The following is a 21,898-nucleotide window of genomic DNA, read 5'->3' on the forward strand; positions in this document are numbered from 1 at the left end:
CCTTCTGATCTACAATTCTTTGCTGATCCTTGTTTTGAGAACTGCTTGCAAATGGCATTTGCTAGTTATCGCAGAGGCTGAAGGCCGAATCAACAGATACGGCCTTTAGGCGTAACGATCAACGAAGCCATGAATGTTGAATCACTCTTTGTTCCTTTTCATCTTCCCTTTGAAAACAGCTTCCAAACGGTATTTGCTAATTATTTTGGAAACTTGAAAATGTCAGATACGACCTTTAGAGGTAAGGATCAACAAAGCAATGCATGTTGAATTACTCTTTGATCTTTCTGATCTACAAATCTTTGCTGATCTTCCCTTTGAGAACTGCTTCCAAATAACTTTTGCTCATTATCTCAGAGGCTTGAAAATGTCGAGATACGGCCTTTAGGCGTAACGATCAACGAAGCCGTGCATGTTGAATCACTCTTTTGTTCCTTTTCATCTTCCCTTTGAAAACAGCTTCCAAACGGTATTTGCAAATTATTTTGGAAACTTGAAAATGTCAGATACGACCTTTAGAGGTATAGGATCAACAAAGCAATGCATGTTGAATTACTCTTTGATCTTTCTGATCTACAAATCTTTGCTGATCTTCCCTTTGAGAACTGCTTCCAAATAACTTTTGCTCATTATCTCAGAGGCTTGAAAATGTCAGATACGGCCTTTAGGCGTAACGATCAACGAAGCCATGCATGTTGAATCACTCTTTGTTCCTTTTCATCTTCCCTTTGAAAACAGCTTCCAAACGGTATTTGCGAATTATTTTGGAAACTTGAAAATGTCAGATACGACCTTTAGAGGTAAGGATCAACAAAGCAATGCATGTTGAATTACTCTTTGATCTTTCTGATCTACAAATCTTTGCTGATCTTCCCTTTGAGAACTGCTTCCAAATAACTTTTGCTCATTATCTCAGAGGCTTGAAAATGTCAGATACGGCCTTTAGGCGTAACGATCAACGAAGCCGTGCATGTTGAATCACTCTTTGATTCTTTCATCCTCCTTTCGAAAACAGCTTCAAAACGGTATTTGCCAATTATTTCAGAAACTTGAAAATGTCAGGTACGACCTTTAGGCTTAAGGATCAACAAAGCAATACATGTTGAATCACTCTTCGATCTTTCTGATCACCGTATATAAATTATATATCTATCTACAATGTTTCTGATCTACAATTATCTGCTGATTCTCCCTTTGAGAACAGCTTTCATACTGTATTTGATAATTATCCAAGATGCTAGAAAATATCAATGATGATAGTGGTGATGATGCAGGTTAAGGTACTGGTCACAATAAAAAATGTCAACGCTACCTAATTTGACTAATATCTACACATAACCTGAAGAACTTGAAATTAGTGCCCAAGGTATATCCACACCTAATGAATTCAGTCTTAAATTCCTATGCAAAAGAATACCCGTCAGAATGCAGGTGTAAGTTAACTTGGTACCAGTTAGCTACCCAAAGCGGATTTGTTGTGTTGACGCAATATTGATGAAATAATGAACGCTGTATAAGGATAAAATACATGTGCGATGAAAAGAGTGATATTTTGTGAAATTTAGGAGTGAACGTGATTTTTGTGAATGGAACTTTATATTGGTGATTCAAATTAATTTTATTTGGATATACCCAAATATGACCGGTCAGTTAGCTGATATATTCATGCACACATATGTGCTTTAAGTGTGTCTTTTTGGACTTAACTTCATTGGTAGTCAAATACTAGGAGTCAGGAAATCAAGAAAGAAAGATTTTCTTTTGAGTTGTTAAGAAGGCTTATTGTATTCAAATTTGATATCTTCTAATCTAGTCTTACTAGATTAGAAGATTCGAACAGAGTAGAATTCTTCTGACTCAGTGTGTCATTGGGGGGGGGGGTATTTTACATTTTAAAATACCTTGTTTGGTATTTACATTGAAAATGCATTTTATTTTGGTATTTCAATTGAAAAACTATCCTCCCATAGATCATGGAAAAATACATTGCCCCCCCTCCCTCCTAAATTTTCATGAATTCACGCCACCGTTCTGAAGTAAGCACTATAATAAGGAAATTAGTAATTTATTACATTCAGAATACACATAAATGCTTCCAGTTTAATTAAGTTTAACTACATACTTCCTCCCCCTCCCACATAACGCGTTGATATAGCCCTTGGCTATATAAACCATTTTTCTGATTTTGATGGTTTGAATTATTTTTGTGCGTGTATTTCTCATCAACAATTGGGTCGTAAAACCAATTAATACTAATTTGAAAAATTGCAACGTGAAAATCAGAAAAATTGGGGATATAGCCTAGGTATATCCAGGTATAAGGGAAGGGGTGGGGGCTGGAGCATAGCAACAATGGAAATGGCTCTGAACATAAATACGTAGAAATTTTCTGAAATAAAAGAATATTATTTCATGTTTGTTTATGCATTGTATCCTTGTACGTGCGTAGGGGGGTGTCGGGCTCCCCCTCAAATTCCAAATCTCTCGGCACTTCTCATCCAAAATGTCATTTTTTAATTACTCCACCCTCCCCCCGATGGAGTTCCTGCGTCCGTGCGTGGTTTTATCTTTTGAAAAGGGGCCGGCATAAAATTATTGGAGATTCATGTTTATTCGATTGAGCTCGGCACACTTCAGCTTTAAAGGGCTAAGCTAGTCTTGCCTGGTTGATATGTCCAAGATGAGAATTGTCAACACTGATCTTCGCCCCATACCTCCTCTCCCCATACCCATAACCTCCTCTGTTCAACCAAGTTTCTAAATAAACGGCTCCAATTTGTAGGGAATATTTTCTACATCTTAGGGCTAGTTTCCACTCTTAAAAATGATCTACGCATGTTGATTCGGGGCATTAGATCAAAACCCCTTCTGACTGATACACAAATGTTGACATTTGACATCGAAAGTAATTAAGTATAATCCCATGGAGGGAGGGGGTAATAAGCAAGTATATTGTCCATAAACAGGCCACCTATCTTTAAAAATCACTATAGAAAAGTATTAAAATAATGAATTTATTGTTAAGCCTTTTTCGTTGAAAAGTTGAATATAATTTAGTTGCGATAGTGTTCGTTTGATGTACATTTTTTACGGGAAATAATTAATTTGGTACGTAATAAAACTGTAAGAAGGATTGGGATCCAGGTAGTCTGAAACCCAAGACAAAGACGATCGGGAAATGGAAGGCAATAAAGACTCATTTTAACCATCCTTAAGCCAGGCGCATTCGCATTGGTTCACTTCTGGATGGTAGAGGGGGGGGGGGGAGTTTGTAAATCTGCCAAAAATAAGTGAATGCAAAAATATGTAAAAATGTATAGTAAAATAAGGGAGTCATGGACCAAAATGCTCCCAGCCAGAGAGTGTGCCTTCCCCAGACATAGTTTTCAATCTGACAGAAATACGAGCTTGGTAATTCTTGGGAGGTAATAACAGGTAATTAGAATATTTTAAAATATCAACAAGTCAAGAGTGACCCATTCTTTATGTTGATAATTTCGATCATTTCCTTCTTATAATTATGTAAATAGATAAAATATGGAGATTCCAAGTACGATCCCCTAATGAGAGGGAGGCTTATCCACACCAGGAAACAAAATTATGTAAAACACTTTTTGACTTTTTACTGCTGATTATAATTTCCGCCTTTAAATACACACTATATCTTAGCCAATACCAAATAATAAGGAGGGTTTATAAGAGTGAAAACTGGTACTAGGGTCGAAAAGAAAATAAAACGAAAAGAAACTAAACTTGCTCCTTGCACAAGTTTATCGGATCAACCTATATTGCCCCCCCCCCTAAAAAGAATCCTGGATGCACCCCTGGTGGCAACTTTAAAATTGAGTAGAGGGTAAAGAATACTGACACCAGTAGGCCTACCAGCCTAGACTGAAGGGGAGAAATCTTTCAAGGCTTTATCTAACTAATCTAGACCAATTTTTGAAGACTGAATTTTGACTAAAATCAAACAGTTCGTGGTAACGAACTGTAAGTAAGGAGCGACCCGGTTCAATGGTAACCGAGACTCTAAAAAATGGAATTTTGATACCAATAAATACATCAAAAGAATCAGATTTTAATTCTGATTTCAAATATATAAGTTTCATCAAGTTTAATCTCACATATTAAAAGTTACGCGACTGAGAATATTTGGCTGATTTTCGAAAAAAGGGGGAAAGACCCCCTAAAAGCTATAGAACCTTAATGAAAATCACACCATCAGATTCAGCGTATCAGATAACCCTACTTTAGAGTTTTCAAGCTCCTATCTGAAAAAATTTGGATTTATGTTTTTTTTTCAAGAAGAAAGATAACGGATGCGTTTTTATTTTTTTTTTTGTTTTTTTTTTTTTTTTCCCAGGGGTGATCTTATCAACCCAGTAGTCCTAAAATATCATGGAAGGACTCATTGGAACGCAAATTAAAAGTTCTAGTGCACTTTTTAAGTGACAAAAAAAATGGAGGGCAACTAGGCCCCCTCCCACGCTAATTTTTTTCCCAAAGTCATCTGATAAAAATTTTGACATTGTAATTTTGTTCAGCAAGGTCGAAAGTATTATCACAATGTCTTTTAGGATGACTTAATCCCTCGAAGCCCCCAAGGGAAGGGCTGAAAGTTATGAACTTTACCCAATGTTAACATATAGTAGGCTATTGGTTATTGGGAAGTATACAGACGTTTTCGGGAGGAATTGTTTCTGGTAGTAGGGGGTGGGGGTGGGTCGGGGGTTATATGGGAGGATCTTTTCATGAAGGAAGTTTTCCCGGGGAAGGGACATTGCTATGAAGGGGGCGCCGGATTTCCCAGTATTATTTAAAAAAAGATCAGAAATTAATTATAAAAAAAAGTTTTCCAACTGAAAATAAGGAGTAACATCAACACTTAAAATGAACAGAAAATATTACGTGTATGATTGGGTTAACCCCCTAGTCAATACCTCGCTCTTTAAGCCAAAGATTTTTTAGTACTTTCATAAGAGCTATTTATTCTAAGTAACGGCTTTTGTGATTAAGGGTCATTTTTAAAGAATTGGAACAAAATTCGAACTTTAGCTTACAGAGCGAGGTATTAACTAGGGGGCGAGCCCCCTAATATACGTATTGAAAATATATGAACATAGAAGCTCATTACGTAAGTTAATTCGTAAGTTACGTATATTTATTAGTAATAAAAACGTCCGTAAATAAAAATAAACAAGTTTCGAGAAAACCACTTAACCAAATAAAAGTAAAACGAATATGAAAATTTTGTTTTAATTATTCGGCCTTTGTGATTAGGGGTCATATTTAAAGAGTTGGAACAAAATTCGAACTTAAGCTTAGAGAGCAAGGTATTGACTAAGGGGTGAACCCCCTAATGTACGTATTAAAAATATTTGAATATTTGGTCATTTGTTTCCTCTTTAAAACATTAGGAACTTGTTGCTTTTTGTGTTTTGCATAATTGTAATTCCTTGTTTTTGCAAATATTCTTCAGTTTTCTTGCCTTCTATGTCAAAAGGCACTTACCGCCATAATTGGGCAAAGTCGGTGTCCACATTAAAACTAATAGTTTTATAGTTTTGCCATACCCCATGTAGTATCCAAATACACATGATGGCGTATATATTTTTCATGATTGCTGTTTTTATAAAACGAACAGAAATTATTCCGTATATGAAAGGAGCTGTCCCCTCCTCAACGCCTCGCTCTTTACGCTAAAGTTTTTTTTGTTTAAAAAACCAGGGCAACTAGGCCCCTCCCACGCTCATTTTTTTCTCAAAGTCACACAATTAAAATTTGAGATAGCCATTTTGTTCAGCATAGTCAAAAATCTAATAAATGTGTCTTTTAGGATGACTTAATCCCCCACAGTTCCCAGGGAAAGGGCTACAAGTTATGAACTTTGCCCATTGCTTACATATTGTTTTGGTTATTGGAAAGTATACAGACATTTTCAGGAAGAATTTTTTTCTGGTGGGGGGGGGTGGAGGAGGGGGTTACTCGGGAGAATCTTTCCGTGGAGGATGTTTCTTTGGGGTAAGGGATATTTCTATGAAGGGGGCACCGGATTTCGAAGCATTATTTAAAAAACAATCAGAAATTAAATAAAAAAAAACAAGTTTTTTCAACTGAAAGTAAGAAGTAACATTAGAACTTAAAACGAACAGAAATTTTTACGTATATGAGGGGGTTCTCCGCCAATTCAAAACCTCGCTCTTTACGTTACAGTTTTTTTAGTGCTCTCAAAAGAGGTTTATGAATTAATTTTTTTTATACTTTTAACGTAAAGAGCGTGGTATTGAATAAAGGGAGAACCCCCTCATATTCGTAATAACATATACTTATAAAAAAACAATAAAAAAAAAACAAGCGATACGGCTCAATAGTAATCGAAACTTTTAAAAACAGAATTTTGATCTCAATAAATGTATCAAAAGAATGGGCTTATAATGCTGATTCTAAATATATAAATTTAATTAAGTTTAGTATTACTCATCAAAGGCTACAAGCCTGAAAAAATTTACTTGATTTTTTAAAGAGGGGGGAAACATCCCCTACAAGTGAAAGAATTTTAATGAAAATCACACCGTCAGATTCAGCGCATCAAAAAACCCTATTTCATAGGTTTCAAGCTCATATCTGCAACTTCGTTTTTTTTGCCAGAAGAAAAATATACGAATATAGAAGTTCGTTACGTAAGTTAATTTGTAAATTACGTCAGAACAAAATTTAGAGACAGCCATTTAGCAAAAGAAAAGTAAAAATTTTATGCAAATTTTGTTTACTTATTCAATGAAGGTTAGCCAAAATAAAAGCTGTATTAAATAAAAAACGATCAGAAATTAAATAAAAAAGAAAGTTTTTTAAACTGGAAGTAAGGAGCAACATTAAAATTTAAAACGAAAAGAAATTATTCCGTATATGAAAGGCGCTGTCCCCTCCTTAACGCCTCGTTGTTTACGCTAAAGTTTGACTTTCTCACAACTCTTATTTTTTTGAAACAATGAAAACCTTATTCCTTATATGAAAGGGGCTGTCGCCTCCACAACGCCTCGCTATTTAATCTAAAGTTTTTTATTGTTTGAAAAATAGAGTTGTGAGAAAGTCAAACTTTAGCGTAAAGAGCGAGGCGTTGAGGAGGCGACATCCCCTTTCATATAAGGAATAAGGTTTTCATTGTTTCATTGTAAGGTCCCCCCCCCGTTTAAGTAAACCATTCAAATCTTAGGTTCGGTTGCATTGGATAGATGTTGGGTTTCATTGAATGGAGGTTGAGTTAAAAGTATTGAGTTGCATGGGGTTTAATTGCATGTGGGTTGAATTTAAATTGAATAAAGGTTGAGGTGAACGGACCCTACTATAGAGGTTTCAAGCTCCTATCTGCAAAAATGTGGAATTTTGTATTTTTTGCCAGAAGAAAGATTACGGATGCGTGTTTATTTGTTGTTGTTTTTTTGCCAGGAGTAATCTTATCGATCCAGTGGTCCTAGAATATCGCGAGAGGGCTCATTCGAACGGACTTTCTTAAGTGCCCTTTTTAATTGACCAAACAAAATGGAGGGCAACTAGGCCCCCTCCAACGCTCATTTTTTCCAAAGTCACCCGATCAGAATTTTGAGATAGCCATTTTGTTGAGCATAGTCAAAAATCCAATAACTATGTCTTTGAGGTTGACTTAATCCCCACATTCCCCGGGGGAAGGGCTACAAGTTATGAACTTTGTCCATTGTTTACAAATGGTATTGGTTATTGGGAAGTATACTGACGTTTTCAGGAGGAATTTCTTCCGGTGGAGGGGGGGGGGTGGTCAGACGAGGGGATTAAGTGGAAGGATCTTTCTATGGAGGATGTTTCCATATGGGAAGTGACATTCCTATGAAGGGGGCGTCGGATTTCCCCTTATTATTTATAAAACGATCAGAAATTAAATAAAAAAATCAAGTTTTTTCAACTGAAAGTAAGGAGCAACATTAAAACTTAAAACGAACAGAGATCATTACGCCTATGAGGGGGTTCGTCCCCTAGTCAATACATCGCTCTTTACGCTAAAGTTTTTTAGTACTTTTAAAAGAGCTATTTATTCTTATTAAATGGCCTCCGTAATTCATAGGTCATTCAGAATTGTCATAAAATTCAAACTTAGCGTGGAAGGCAAAGTGCTGAATATGGGGCGACACCCCTTACAACGTAATAATTTCTGTTTGTTTTAAGTTTTAATACTTCTCCATATACTCAGTTGAAAAAAACTTGTTTTTCTATTTAATCGCACTAAAAGTGTAGTGTCCAACCATTTTATTTAAAAAGCAGAAAATTTCTAAGAAAATTGATTAATTCCTATAATCAGTCTGAACTATTATAGGATTAAAGTTGAAATTTTCTCTGAAGTTGATAATTAACTAGTATTTTATACTTTCAAGGATTGTTTTAAGCAAATAATTAGTTTGCACAAGTCTGCCTAGGCTCTAGCTTGAAAAAAGTCTTGGCAGGTTAAGTAGGCCCAGTTAAATTCTAGATGGTCGGCCTATTGCTAATAGAATTCCGCTTTCCGCATTTAAAGTACCTGAAGAGATGAAGTATGTGGAGCTTTTGGGACAAATAAAGTCGCCAAACGCTAGATGGTGTTACTGATTTTTCTATTTGTTCTGGCGTCAGTTTCTATATAAACTTCCATACTCTTTCGCTGGGAAGATCAACATTGCTCAAGAATTATGAATGACATCTAAAATTGGCGCTGTTGCCGTTGCATAATTTAACTTTGTCAACAAGTGTGACTGTATTGTTCGCCTGGTTATTATAGTAAATCAACAAAACTGAGAATAGACTAATTTTAGCGCAGGAACACCGTAGTTTCTCCTAATTTGTTAGTAATTAAATCAGTGCTCCAAGGACGCAAGCAAGTAATAAAAGTAATGCATAAATGTGGTAGCAAAAACTAATTATTGAAAATTTTCAAGGTAGTTAGGTTAATATTTTTGACTTTCATATTTAAACAATTTTTTTTATGCGTAATATTTTTTTGGTCAGTAATTATGTGTGATTAAGTCAGTCTTCGGTAAACCAAACATTAATAAATATTTTTATTAATTAGGATAGACAGGTGACAGGAGAGTACATTCTCAATCATTGATCAATTAGGATAGGCAGGTGGACAGGAGAGGCCATTCTGGACCCCCCCCCCCCCCTATATGTGAAGAGCTGAACGGTTTATCTCCCGTTTTTATCCCTTTATCTGTTTTTTGGGATCTGATAAATTGCACATTCCCCAAAATTACATCGTTCGTACATGCGTGTAACGGCTCTTCTTTTTAATATCCTCCACTTAAATACTGAATGCAGCCCTCATTTTTTCGAAGTCTGACCCAGGAGGAGGAGGAGGTTTGAGATTTTGTGAAATCCAAAATTTTTTTTAAAGCTATAAGATCCTTTTTGAAATGTGGAATATTGTATAACATATACAAAATATCTAAATTGCATATGCTTCCGCCCACTAATGTAATTGGGAGGGGAGACTTAAGTGAACCAAATGTCATAGACCAAAATGTCACAACATCCATCTTAGTTACATTAGCTGTAAATCTGCTGATATAGTATAAAATCGTCTGACCATTGACTGAAAGTTAATTGTAGGACATAAATACCCCCCTCCTCAATGAAATTAAGACTATGAAATGTTTTTCAATTAACCTTTAGTGTAATGCACTGGTCGGACTGTTGTTCACATCTGCCTTTTGAGGTTTTGACAAATCCTAAAAGCATGGAGTTAAGCTTAAATCTAACTTGACAAAACTTTCAAAAATATAGCCACAAGACCATGACAATACAGTACATGTTTAAAATGCCAAGGACATTAAAAATAAAAAAATTGACCGCTGTGCCCATCTTAGTTCTATTCTTCTTAGAAACCTGTAATTTCTAAAAAAAAACTTTTGGTTGTTTCAAAATTACTAAGTTTTTTGGGAATGCCACATTTTTATCAATGTCGCTATGTTGAGATCTGAAAGCAAGTGAACAAAACTAATCAAGTTTGACATCGCTTTTCGTCCGTGAAAATTCAAACATTAAAAATATGTTTATTCCCAAAGACAGCGACATCAAGGAAAGATAGACTTTCCTACACTGTTAGGTTCCAAAGGTTTCAAACTTATTTTTTGCTGATATTTTACCAGCGTTTCTTTTTTAAGTTAGGGGCCCGCTACATCCAAAAATATTTAGCCTTGTAAGCCAATTTTTGCTGATTTTTCAGCCGCATTTCTTATTTTTTTTTAATTTGGCGTCCGCTACTACCCGAACTGCCACCGAACTGCATATGTCTATTCCGTCGTTAAATTGATTTCCCGGTTTTAATTTTTTTTTTTAATTTTAATTAAAATTTAAATTCCCGGTTTTAATTCTTCCTAATTTTTAAAGGTGTATGTGGTTGTGTAACTTTCCACTTAACCACTTCAACTAATAAGATTCCATTTTCACTGTCCTTGGTACTTCAATAATTAATGATAATTAATTATTAAAGTACCAATTAATGGTGCCAATTAAAAGTAACAATTATGACAATTAATGATAAATAATTAATGGTACTTTAATAATAAATAATAATTAAATGTCTCAATATATTACCCAATAAAGCGCTGCCTTTATGGGGATTAAACTAAAAACACAAATTTTTTAAACTGAAAGTAAGAAGCAATATTAAAACTTAAAACGAATCGAAATAATTACGTATATGAGGGGAGTTTCTCCCTCCTTAATAATTATCTCTTTACCCTGAAGTTTGAAGTTTTGTTCCAATTATTTGAGAATGACTCCTGAAAAACAAGGGCCGTTTAAATGGAACAATAATAATGTAAGCTCCATCCCTCCACCAGACCCCTCCCCCCGAAAAATATTGGTATACTTCACAATAGCCAACACAATATGCAGGCTAAGCAGTGGGTAAAGTTTATAGCTTGCAGCCCTTCCCCCAGGGGCACTGGAGGGAGGGTCAAGTCATCCTCAAAGATAAGAAAAGGTGCGGGGGAGGGGGGCTAGCTGCTCTCCAATAATTTTGGTCAGTTAAAAAGGGAACTATAACTTTTGGTTTCCGATAAAATAAGCCCTCTCCTGGTCTTGTAGGATCCCTGGTTTTATGCGATCATCCCTGGGGAAACCAAACAAAAAACAAATTAACACGCATCCGTGATCTTGCTTCTGGCAAAAAACTCAAATCTACAGATATGCTGAATCTGATGGTATGATTTTCATTTAGAACGCTTGATGTTTTGGGGGTGTTTCCTCCCTTTTAAAAAAATTAGACAACTTTTTTCAGTCTCGTAAATTTTGATGGGTAATATTAAACTTGAATTTTTTCTTATATATTTTGAATAAGCATCACTATTGGTGTATCCACTGTTATCAAGACTTTATGCATCTCTGTCAAGTGTGCGAGAAAACACTTGCGCAGCACAAGGTAAGGGGAAGAAGCAAAGACAGGGAAAGTGTGGGGAGGGGGGGGGTCAAACTCCTTGATATGCCCAAACTACGATGGGAAAGGAGAGTGCCGCAGATGCAACACAATGTATTTTAAGCTGTAAATCATATCCGAGGGCGCATCCAGGATTTTGTACAATTATTTACAATAATTTTCTTTTTAAAACATCGAAAACTTGTTTATATACATATTTGTTACGTTTTAAAGAGTTGGATGAAAATTTTAGAGGAGGGAGGTCAAACCCCATGAACTCTCTTTCCCCCTAGACACGGCTTTGATCATATCGCACCTATATTTCCTTTTAAAGGATCTAGTAGCCTAGTAAAAAAAAAAAAAAAGATCATGTATCATACGATGCCCGATTTTAGTTTTAGAAGTACCTCGGGCACGGTTTACATTAAAATAAATAAGAAAGATTCCAGATAACTATTTTTCTTGATTTTGTGCACGCGGCCTATTTTCCTTAGAAGGGTAGTGCGAAAATAGATGAATAACGTACATGTGTGTTTTGTGCTTGCAGTTTACATGTTGGCATACAAGCACATGCACATTAGTTGGGTAAAAGAAATAAAAAATTAAAAACAAAACTTTTTCAATACTAATTAATAACATAAGATCAAATCCCGACCACGGGATGTTAGGGCTCCTTATCCACATATAAAGAAATGACCTTGAATAGGAAACTTTTTTTGATCCAAGGAGAAAATGTCTTGAGTGTAACCCAAAACGCCTGAGAAATAATGCCTTAAACCTCTTACAGGCTTAAATCTATTTTCATTTCATCAGAAATAAAATCTTATTAGTTTGATGGCCAGAAAACACGCCTAGTGCATCTGGCGAAAAGGTACCCCTTTAATAACTGTTGCTAATTTCGGCTGAATAGCTTGAGAACAATAAGGGTTATAACGGTCCAGTTTGAATTTTACCTGTTCTCTATTATCAGATTGGCGGATGAACGAATTGGAAAAGGATTAAATTGGACTCTTAGGGATTGGACAGAGCAGATTAACTACCTTCTGGTATTTACAATCCTTACCACGGTAGTCGCTCAAAACTGTCTGAATTGCGGTTATTGGATACTGTTCTTTTAGCTATAAGACACGCGATAATGCGAAGAAGATCAGATAGGATAAAAATCTGTAAAGTTTGGTTAATGCTAATGAAATAAAACAAAATATGATGAAAATATTCTAGTTTAATAACATATTTCTGCTATATATTTGCACATTTGGGGGGTGGGGCATAGCATAGCATGGCATATATTAAATACGTAACCTAATCTAACCTAAACGAACTCAACCTAGGTACCTTTTCCCTCCTAAACCCCAAAAAACTAAAGTTTAAATATCATAAACGGAAATATAAACTACTTTTTGCAATGCTCGGCATTAATTCTCCGTTGAAAGAACCTGTTTGACTAGTTTCTTTTATTAGCTTCGCTATATGAAATATCGCGTCTTACATCTAATAGAACAGTACAGGTTATTGTTCTAAAACTAGCAGCAAAGCTGTCAGGCAACAGCTTTAAAAGAAAAAAGGAAGACAAATTTAAGCATTTATTCTATTTTTAGGACTGTAGATATTTTTTTGTCCCTACCATAAAATTTGAAACTGACCCCCCTCCCTCCACAAAACAAACTTTTCCTGCAAATATCAACTCGATCCCTCAAGATATTGAAAATACGTATGTTTTATCCACAGAAAAAAAATGAAATGTGGGGCTCAATTCTATGCGATTCTATGTCTCTTCGATTAAAAGCTTTATTGATCACATTTTCCATCGAATGAGCTGTTGAGGCTGGTTTTACGTCTTTGCTTTACTTATGTATAAAAGTAAGCGGGCTTGCGGATATACTTAATTATTATATAGGCTTTATTTTACTAGTTTAAACTTTACAATTTCACTACCCAAAATCAAAACAGATTCATTAAAAAAATAAGTATTGAAATGGGGAAATGTTGGTGGAGGTCTTTCTTTTAAACCGGAACAAACTAATCGAAGTTGAGACACCTAGCGTTTTCTCAAATGTTGGTAATTTGGGTCGCACACCACATGTCGGGGATGTTGCATTGCCTCCCTTGTATATTGTTGACTGTTATTAGATGGCAGACCCGGTACGGACTTAAATTCTGCATCTTCTGACCACAATGAAAAATGCCATCGTGAAGGATTGCTGTAACAAGTCAATTAATTACAAATTTAAGAGATTACTCTCCTATATTTCCTTGTTTAAGAGTGTGCTTAATTTCCATTGGTTTATTTTTGTGACGTATTTACGTAATCACACTACTCCTTAAGCGCGTGTCTGATAGATAACAAAATAACACTACCTTTTTTTTTTTATCTGTTGTTGTATCTATTCGTTGTTGTTAGGTTAAATTTGAGTCACTAAAAAGAACAAAAGATATTTGAGTCTTTTTACAAGTAAACTTTCTGTTTTTCTGTTGTTAGTCTTTTGCAGCCGGATTCAAGACATTTTAGTCTTGTTTTAACTTGACCATTAATGATCAAAAGTCTTTGTTATTTGACCAAGATATTACGGGTTCCGAACGCCTAAAGAAAGACACTAAATATGGCTGCGTAATCAGGACTTAGACGGGGACTCTATAATTGGGGCAGAAGTAGCTTACAGCCTCCTAATCTACCTACTTATTTATTTCTGTTTGTTTGCGAGTAATGTCATCTAGGAAAACCATTGAAGCGTTGAATGTATTCAGTTTCACTGATTCACATCATTGAATTTACACCTACTTGATACAAATAAACTTCTTTTTTGCTTCGGTGAACACTGCGGTTGAATTATCGTACTACAAGGGTTTTTCTCCTTGCGCTAGTTGGCAGACATTACATGTAACTCAGGGATTGTGTATGGCCAGTTCTAAATTATACCCCCCCCTCACACTTCCGAGGCCAAGTTTGCCTGTGCCTCACATGCCCAAAATCCCACCTCGTTGAACCTCCTCAGAATCTACGTCTAAATCTTTGTCAAGAATGCCGATCCTCCAGTTTACATGAGCTATGACCTACTTGCAAGGCCATATTTGCCTCTGACCCCAATGGTTACTTTAAGCATGAGTGTCCCTCAAGTTATGCGGTGTAATTTAAGTAAACTATTATCTTATCCCCTCGAGTCCCAGAAAGACTGGACAGATACAGAAAGCTGGAATTTCCATAAGATGCTTGAAAGGATCCAAGAAAATATTCACTTTTCATTTTCTTTTAATATCCAACTCCGTCCTCCTTTTCTGAATGTCTAACCAGTTGGACATTCAATTCCAATTAAATAACTAATCAACACTGAGTTTGTGTTAAAATTGAAGTGGACTTATTCCAGTTCAGAAAAAAACTTAATAAAAGTTAAATAATAAAAATAACACAAATAAATGTTTTTGTAAACTTAAGATTGACAAAAAGTGGTTTCGTTCTTTCTTTCATGTCAGAGGACTGAATTTTTTTGCAAATGCCTGAGAAGATAGGATACCTTGAAGAGTCTCACCCAGTTTCTGAAACACCCTTGATAATTCAAAGAAGCATGTGCCCCGAAGACTGACCTGACCCCTCCCCCTTTCTTGGAAAAGTTGAAAATAGTAGGAGGATCATACATTTTTTTCCAATTTAATTTTAAGTCCCTCCCCTTCATTTCTAGAAACTGTGCTCTGACAACACCCTGAGCCAAGTCTATGTTGAAACATATATGGCCCACTGAGAAACAATCAGAGTAATTTCAACTTTAAAATAAGCTGTGAATTGTTCACAATTAAGTGTTTTGGGGAGGTGGGCTGAGACACTTTTTTTTCAGGTATAAAGGAATCGCAAATTGGTGGCATTGATAAGCTGCTTTTGGAGATTGATCAACTATACAGAATTACAAAAAAAAAGTGGCAGAGAAAAAAACAAAAAGACAAACAAGCAAAGTTTTGAAAAAAATTGTGGCAAAAAAAAGAATTAAAAAAGGGTAAAAATCAAAGCACTATTATATTTAGATAAGATAAGATTTGTTCATAATTAATCAAATATACAATGGACAAACGGTACTAAACCCCCAAAGCTTCCTACGCCTGTAATGGAGGAGGAAGAAATACGATTCATTTAAGCACTAAATAAAACAGAATGAAAAAGTTAGATACAATAAATTGATTAAAAAGACTAAATAGACTCAAAGGAATCATACACAAAAAAAGAGAGAAAAAACGTCTAAAAAGCAAAATATTTTTGAATAACTTAAGCCAAAAGTCAAATTCTTTTTTAAACTATTTTAACAAAAATCGTCAAAACAACTGTCCAATACTCACTATATATTCTGTAAGTTTCTTTCGTGTGAATGCGGTTATAAGCATTAAATAGACGCGCCAATTTCCGAATAACGAATTTGACGTTTGTTTCAAATTGTCTGGCAATTTATGACAAATTACCAATCAGGGATAAAATGTCAAGCAGTGACAAATTTTCTTTTGATTAGAATTAACTTCAACCAGCTAATTTAAACGTTAATTTAACTGGTATATAGACTAAACACAGCATGTAAGTAATTATACCCATTGATGTGTACAATGCAACTTTTTCATGCTTTTGCTTTCCTAAGTATGTATTATAAATATGGCGTGCATAATTACCGTAGACAATTTTACTTTCGATTGGTCGCATAAAGATAGCATGACAATTTTTTTTTTTTTTTTTTTTTTTTATCAGCGAAATACTTTTTATTTTCGATTGGGTGCATAAAGTTAGCATGATGAATGTTTGTTGTCTTTTGAATGAAATTAATTCTAATAAGCCAGGGCAAACCAGACCTTGAAATATTGCATGCAATAGTTTTGCATACTTTTCTAATATTGTCGTAATTAGCCAAACAATTTGAAAAAATATGCAAACTTTAATAAAAGTTTAAATTTCCCGAACTAATAATTGTGTGGTTCAGTATCGACAAAGAGAAAAAGCGAGATTCTATCCTTCCGAGTTACAAAAGTGTGCTTTAATTGGTTTGTTTAGTGACGTCAGCCGTCCCATATGCTTGTTGATACGCATAAATTTTGAGCCAGTAGAAAGTTTTGAGTCACAATATTTTTTATAAGTAAATTCTCTGTTTCTCTGATCTTGCCCCGTAACCCGTATACCGTAATTCTTGCCAGTGCCATGAACACATTTAAGAGGTAATCTCTCTTAATTTCTCTGTTCTTGCACTGTGAACTGTATACCCCAATTCTTTCCATTACCATACACATATTTTTCAAGTAACCTCTGTGTTTCTCTGTTATTGTATCATAAACTACATGCCGTGATCCTTGACATTACCATAAACATATTTTCCAAGTAATCTGTCTGTTTCGATGTGCTTGCACCGTAAACCATATAGCACAATCATTGCCCTCACCATTAACAGATTCTCAAGTAATCTCTCTGTTTTTCTGTTCTTGCACCGTAAACCCTATACCGAAAATCTTACCAATAGCATATGCTTGTTTTTACAAGCAAACTCTCTATTTATCTCTGATGCCGACTATTAGATGTTCAGAATAAGCTTATTTCGGTATTTCGAGAAATAAGGTGAATTATGAAAATTACCGACTCTTTGTGCAGACTGTTTTAGCGAGTGACACTTATATTTGGGCAAAATTTTAGTATAACCAGTAAAATCCATCAACAATGTTAAAATAGGTAAAATTGCAGCAAAACCGTGGTGCTTTGTAGATCAATGTTTCTGGACTCAGTTTTTACCAACTGACAGAAAGTATTGAAAAGGTTCGTCTTGACCCAATAAACTTGACGGTTCCATTGCCCACATTTCTTGTAAACAGTTAGAGTTTCATGAAATTGACTTGGTGTTATATATAGATAAATTTGCCCTTCCGTTTCTCTAGCTCTTGTAACAAGAGTAACCCATGGAGCTGGTAGAAACATTGTATTTCCATTTCTATGTCCAGATATTTTGCTAAAACAAGCTAAAATGAGTAGAAAGAAACAGTAGGTTTAATTTTCTTCCGATGACATGACGGGAAGAGACTGCGCCGGTTTGTGAAGACCTTAGGATCTGCGTAGCTACAGGCAGCTTTGGAAAGGGCTATTGAGCTAACAAATACGCTTTTCTGGTATTCATAGAATTAATCTTGTGGAGGGTGAAATTTGCCCATAGTGAGGCTACCCTTCTCTAGACTGTCTAGCTATTCAGTTGGACTTAGAGAAGAACTTTCAAAAGTTTGCTATAAACCTTCACTCTGAAGGTTTGATAGCTACTTTATTGATGTTCTCCTATCAAACGTAGACTAAATTGTCTCAGAAAAATTATTAGAAACTTTTTCGTAAACTTTAGAGATATATCTCGACTCTATAACATACCTGTACTTAAAAGGTGTTTTGCTTTTGATTTCTGTTTTATGCTATTTTACTTATCTTTCAAAAAGCTACTATGTGTATAAGCTTCCTAAGGCGTATCATTTTTTGAACCTTATTACACTACTGAGCTTATGGCAAGTAAAGCGTAACGGGGTAAAATTAATATTTAAATGTTCAATTTAAACATCCCTTTTCTTTGGCTCTGTATTTAAGAAAGCCAGGCTAGGAAAGTAGCCCATATACCATGCATAATGTTGATGGTGTAAGGACACAGCATAAATTTTAATATTGATTAGGCTCAGGTTATTTATGGGCGGGTGTGGGGGGCAAACTTGGGAACACACTGTCTTATGCCCATTGTATGTTTCAGAAGGAAAGTTTTATGTATAGGCTTCCATGTTTCTGGGGGCCAGAATTGCCAGATGCAATTGACTATACAACCTTGCTGGATGCAAGGTTTTTTTTTGGTGGACATGTAAACATCTGTTGTTATAGGGAAAAGCGAAGAAATGCTTCAAATAGGCGGAGATGAAGACAGGGTGATAGGTGGATCAACCCCTGACACAGATATGTCTTTAGATGATTTAACAACAAGTTTTGACTCTGAAACAGATACTATTGGGTCTCAGATGGTTACCAGTTTTTCAGAAACTAAAAAGCCTTCAAAATTTAAACAAGACTTGAATATCGACGTGAAAAGTACAGTGGTTATGAAGTCAGAGATTATTGAAACAGTTAGGCGTTTAAGCGGAGATATAAGTGATGTGCCTCCTCTTATTCAACTAAGTGAGTGCTATGATGCTATTGATTCAGCAAATGAAATTTCTACTACTCGTTTTGAGCTCGCAGATCATTTGAGTCAAGGGGAAGACTATAATTGTTTTGAGCTATCAAATACTGGCGATCCATCGAGTCGTTTGAAAACGGTTCATCTTGATGCAGTGTTGGCTGAGTATAAAACTGAAACAGATGACTTGGCTATGAATAAACTGGGTCAAAATACACATCAAGAAAGAGACACTGTGGTGGCAGCGTTAGTGAATGGTGGAATTTCAGCTGAACTGAAAGACAATGAAATGCTCAAGTCAAGTGAAATGAGTGAAAGTGAAAATGAGTCCTTGACTAGGGAATATTTACCCCAAAAAACGAATGAAAGTTTTAAAGTGAGTGCAGTAGACTCCAAGGATAATGAGACGCTTCTTATATCAAATCCAAATGTTGTTGCAGTCATGGATAGTATTGCTAAATGTGGCCCTATCGTGAAAACATGCAAAAGTGTTCAAGAACTAGAAGGCTTTGATGCTACTGCGAAAAATTGTGGGCTTAATGTGATTAAAGTTTCTGATAATTTAGCAAACTTGAAAATAAGTACACCGCAAGACATATTCGAAGAAAATTTATCCACTGATCATGGTCGAGAAGAAACTAAGTATAGACAGGGATCAAAAGACAGGCCCAAATTGTCTAATGACGTGGAGGATAATATTTCATTAATTGACTCTAATGTATTGAATAAATTAGAAAGTAAACCTTACCTTGAAAGAAAATTAGATGCAAAATATGAAGCACATTTGCTATGTGTTGAAGCTACTGTTCATGAGACACGGGACGACATGAATCAGGACGTATCACACTCAATGAATGTCGCAGATCCTAGTCCAAAAATGGTAAAAGAAATGAGTAAACTACTGGAAATGAGTTCTACAAATTTATTGATGAAGGATGGTGCTCAGAGCTATTTGAAAGATGACTCAAAGAACTATCAGCTGGAAGAAAGTAGTCCCTCAAAAAAGTTGCAACACCACGAGGTAAAAGAGGAGAGTCACAAGGAGCAAACAAGCCTCAACACTTTTGCGAGTGTTTCTAAGAGTGTTAGTAGCTTTGCGTCCTCTGACGAACTGAAATTCAGCGTAAATAGTAGCAGTGATGAAATAATGGAAATACCACCACCTGATTATGATACCGAAGACACAACTCTGAAGAAAAATCAATCCTCAAAAGAAAAGATGACAAATATTGAAGAAAAGAAAAAAAACGCAGGACCTCCTTTAAAAACCTTTTTATCCGACCACTTCGATCTAAAAAGGTGTCTAAGAGTGCAATTAGCGAGTTCAGTCCTAATTTTCAGGAAGGCCCAGCTGCTACTTCCACCCTGACAAAGCAAAAAAAAGAGGAATCAGCTATTGAGACTACAAAGATACCAGTGTCAAAAATAAATTCATTAAAACGGATTACCTCCTCGAGCTCTGGAAAGGATGCTGCATTATGCGCATCATGGTTCGACCGTAGGAAGGCTAGAAGAGCTAAAAGAAATAGCAGTTCAGATGAGGAGCAGATAGAACAATCAAGCACCCTTATCATCTGCACTTGTGAAGATGGGAAAACTAAGGGAAAATGTTCTTCCTGCTCCAGCAATTACATTGAGATTCCGGTGAATTTTCGTGAAATTTCTCCAGATGATGTTGAAAAAACGCTGTCGTTGAAGCTAACTGCAGCGACTCAAGAACCCGTAGAACCATTGAATAGTGGAAACGTGGGTACCAATAAAGCATTGGGGACTGGTAGTAAGGCCAGACAAAGAAGTAACATGATTGGACTTCCGCCAGTAACATATTCAGTTCCTAGTCTTGGCGATATTGTCGTTTCGTTCTGCAAAAAACATGTAAGATTCTATTTTGTTTACGTAACTTATTTGTCTAATTTTAATATTTAGTTTATTTTTCTTAATTTAGTTTTTTAAGTACTCAGTTGCGATATTTTTTTTTGCAATAAATTGTAGTTTGATGCCCCATTTATGCATATCTTAGCCGTTCCTAGAGTTGGTGGTACCCTGGGAAAAATTAATCACGACACCCCTCCCCCTCCCCACTCAAATATAAACAAAAAAGTCGAATCGAAGTGGAACATTTGATCAAAGTGGGTAACCCCCAGCCACGGACCCCCATCCACGGTACCCGGGCCAGCTTTCCCGGCTGCTCGCCCCTTTGATCGGTCCTTATGCATATCAGTAAGTTTGAAATACCAAGGGCAGTGAAAGCGACGTTAAACTGTTTGGACTAATTAAACGGAAACTTGCACAAACGTGTATATCTTGTAATATTAGGAAAAATCAGGAACTCAATTTTAATTAAAAATGTCTCTATATGCAGTTATGCAGTTTTTGCTAATAATGGGTGCCAAACTTGAAAAAAAGAAAAATGTGCGAAAAATCCGCTAAATATAAGCTAAGAGCATAAGGCATCAAACACCTTAAGCTGGTATAACTTCCTTTGGAATTTTTTTTGTGACGTAGAGCGTTGTTAAATTTCCAATTAGTTTTGCTTGTTTATTTCACGGTTCAAAGTGGAAACACCGGTGAAAATATGGTATTGCCGTAGAAACTTCATAATTTATAAGCAACCAATTTGGAAAATCTTAGAAGGCTATGGTTTTCAGATAGAGATAGACCTAAGATGGGTTCAGGCGGAAATATGCTAGTTTTCATGTCCTTGGTACTTACATTTTTTTTTGGGAAATCAAGAATAACGAACTTATCCAGTAATTGGATGAAAATTTTCTATCCTTAGATAGCGCCATTTAAAAGTTACCACATTCACCAGTATAGCATAGTGAGCAGTCAAAATATAAATTATTTTGATAAAGAGTCCTACTTATAAATTATTCAAAAAACACATTATGCCAGGACCTTTAAACTATACATTTGTACTGCGTCTGCAGCGCTGTTTTTGGCCAGTATTCTTTTGAATCGGATAGTTTTGTTGTATAAAAAAATTTCAAACGTGACGCATTTTGCCAGGACCTCTAGATTGTACATTTGTACCAACTTGGCAACGCTGTTGTTGACCCGTACATTTTTGAGACATTGATTTGCTGACAAAAATTTTTCTACTCTCCATTAAGTTTTTAAGAATTGGTCTTTTGCCTATTTGGCATAACACCAATCTTGACATGCTTATGTCCTTTTAAGTAATTAAAGATGAAGCAAAAATAATTGATATGCTTGGCAGTATTCAGTTGATTGAACCGAAATATTTTAAATTTTTGTCTTATAAAGCTTGCAACCACGATGTCTTGCAACATTCATATCATTTATCCAATAAATAAAACCAAAATAGTAA

General features: G+C 35.5%; 2 protein-coding genes across 3 annotated transcripts in view; both read left to right on the plus strand.

The window, feature by feature from the left end:
- The window catches only part of LOC148953711 (unconventional myosin-XV-like), a 548,203-nt gene that overhangs the window by 88,039 nt on the left and 438,266 nt on the right, over positions 1–21,898 (plus strand). The gene's annotated exons all lie outside the window — the stretch shown is intronic.
- Positions 1,463–20,371, plus strand: LOC148953712 (uncharacterized). 2 transcript variants are annotated; one of them, XM_089108451.1, is made up of 2 exons: positions 1,463–1,602; positions 18,276–20,371. In XM_089108451.1, exons 1-2 carry the CDS (start codon positions 1,587–1,589, stop codon positions 19,934–19,936), a joined length of 1,677 nt encoding a protein of 558 aa, XP_088964577.1. In that variant the 5' UTR covers positions 1,463–1,586; the 3' UTR covers positions 19,937–20,371. The 2 variants fall into 2 exon arrangements, with proteins under 2 accessions (XP_088964577.1, XP_088964578.1); XM_089108452.1 differs by having other exon boundaries at positions 1,474–1,645.

This window comes from Artemia sp. Qi Xiang Cuo, chromosome 3, assembly GCF_049724085.1.
Source record: "Artemia sp. Qi Xiang Cuo chromosome 3, ASM4972408v1, whole genome shotgun sequence".
NCBI classification, from domain to species: domain Eukaryota; kingdom Metazoa; phylum Arthropoda; class Branchiopoda; order Anostraca; family Artemiidae; genus Artemia; species Artemia sp. Qi Xiang Cuo.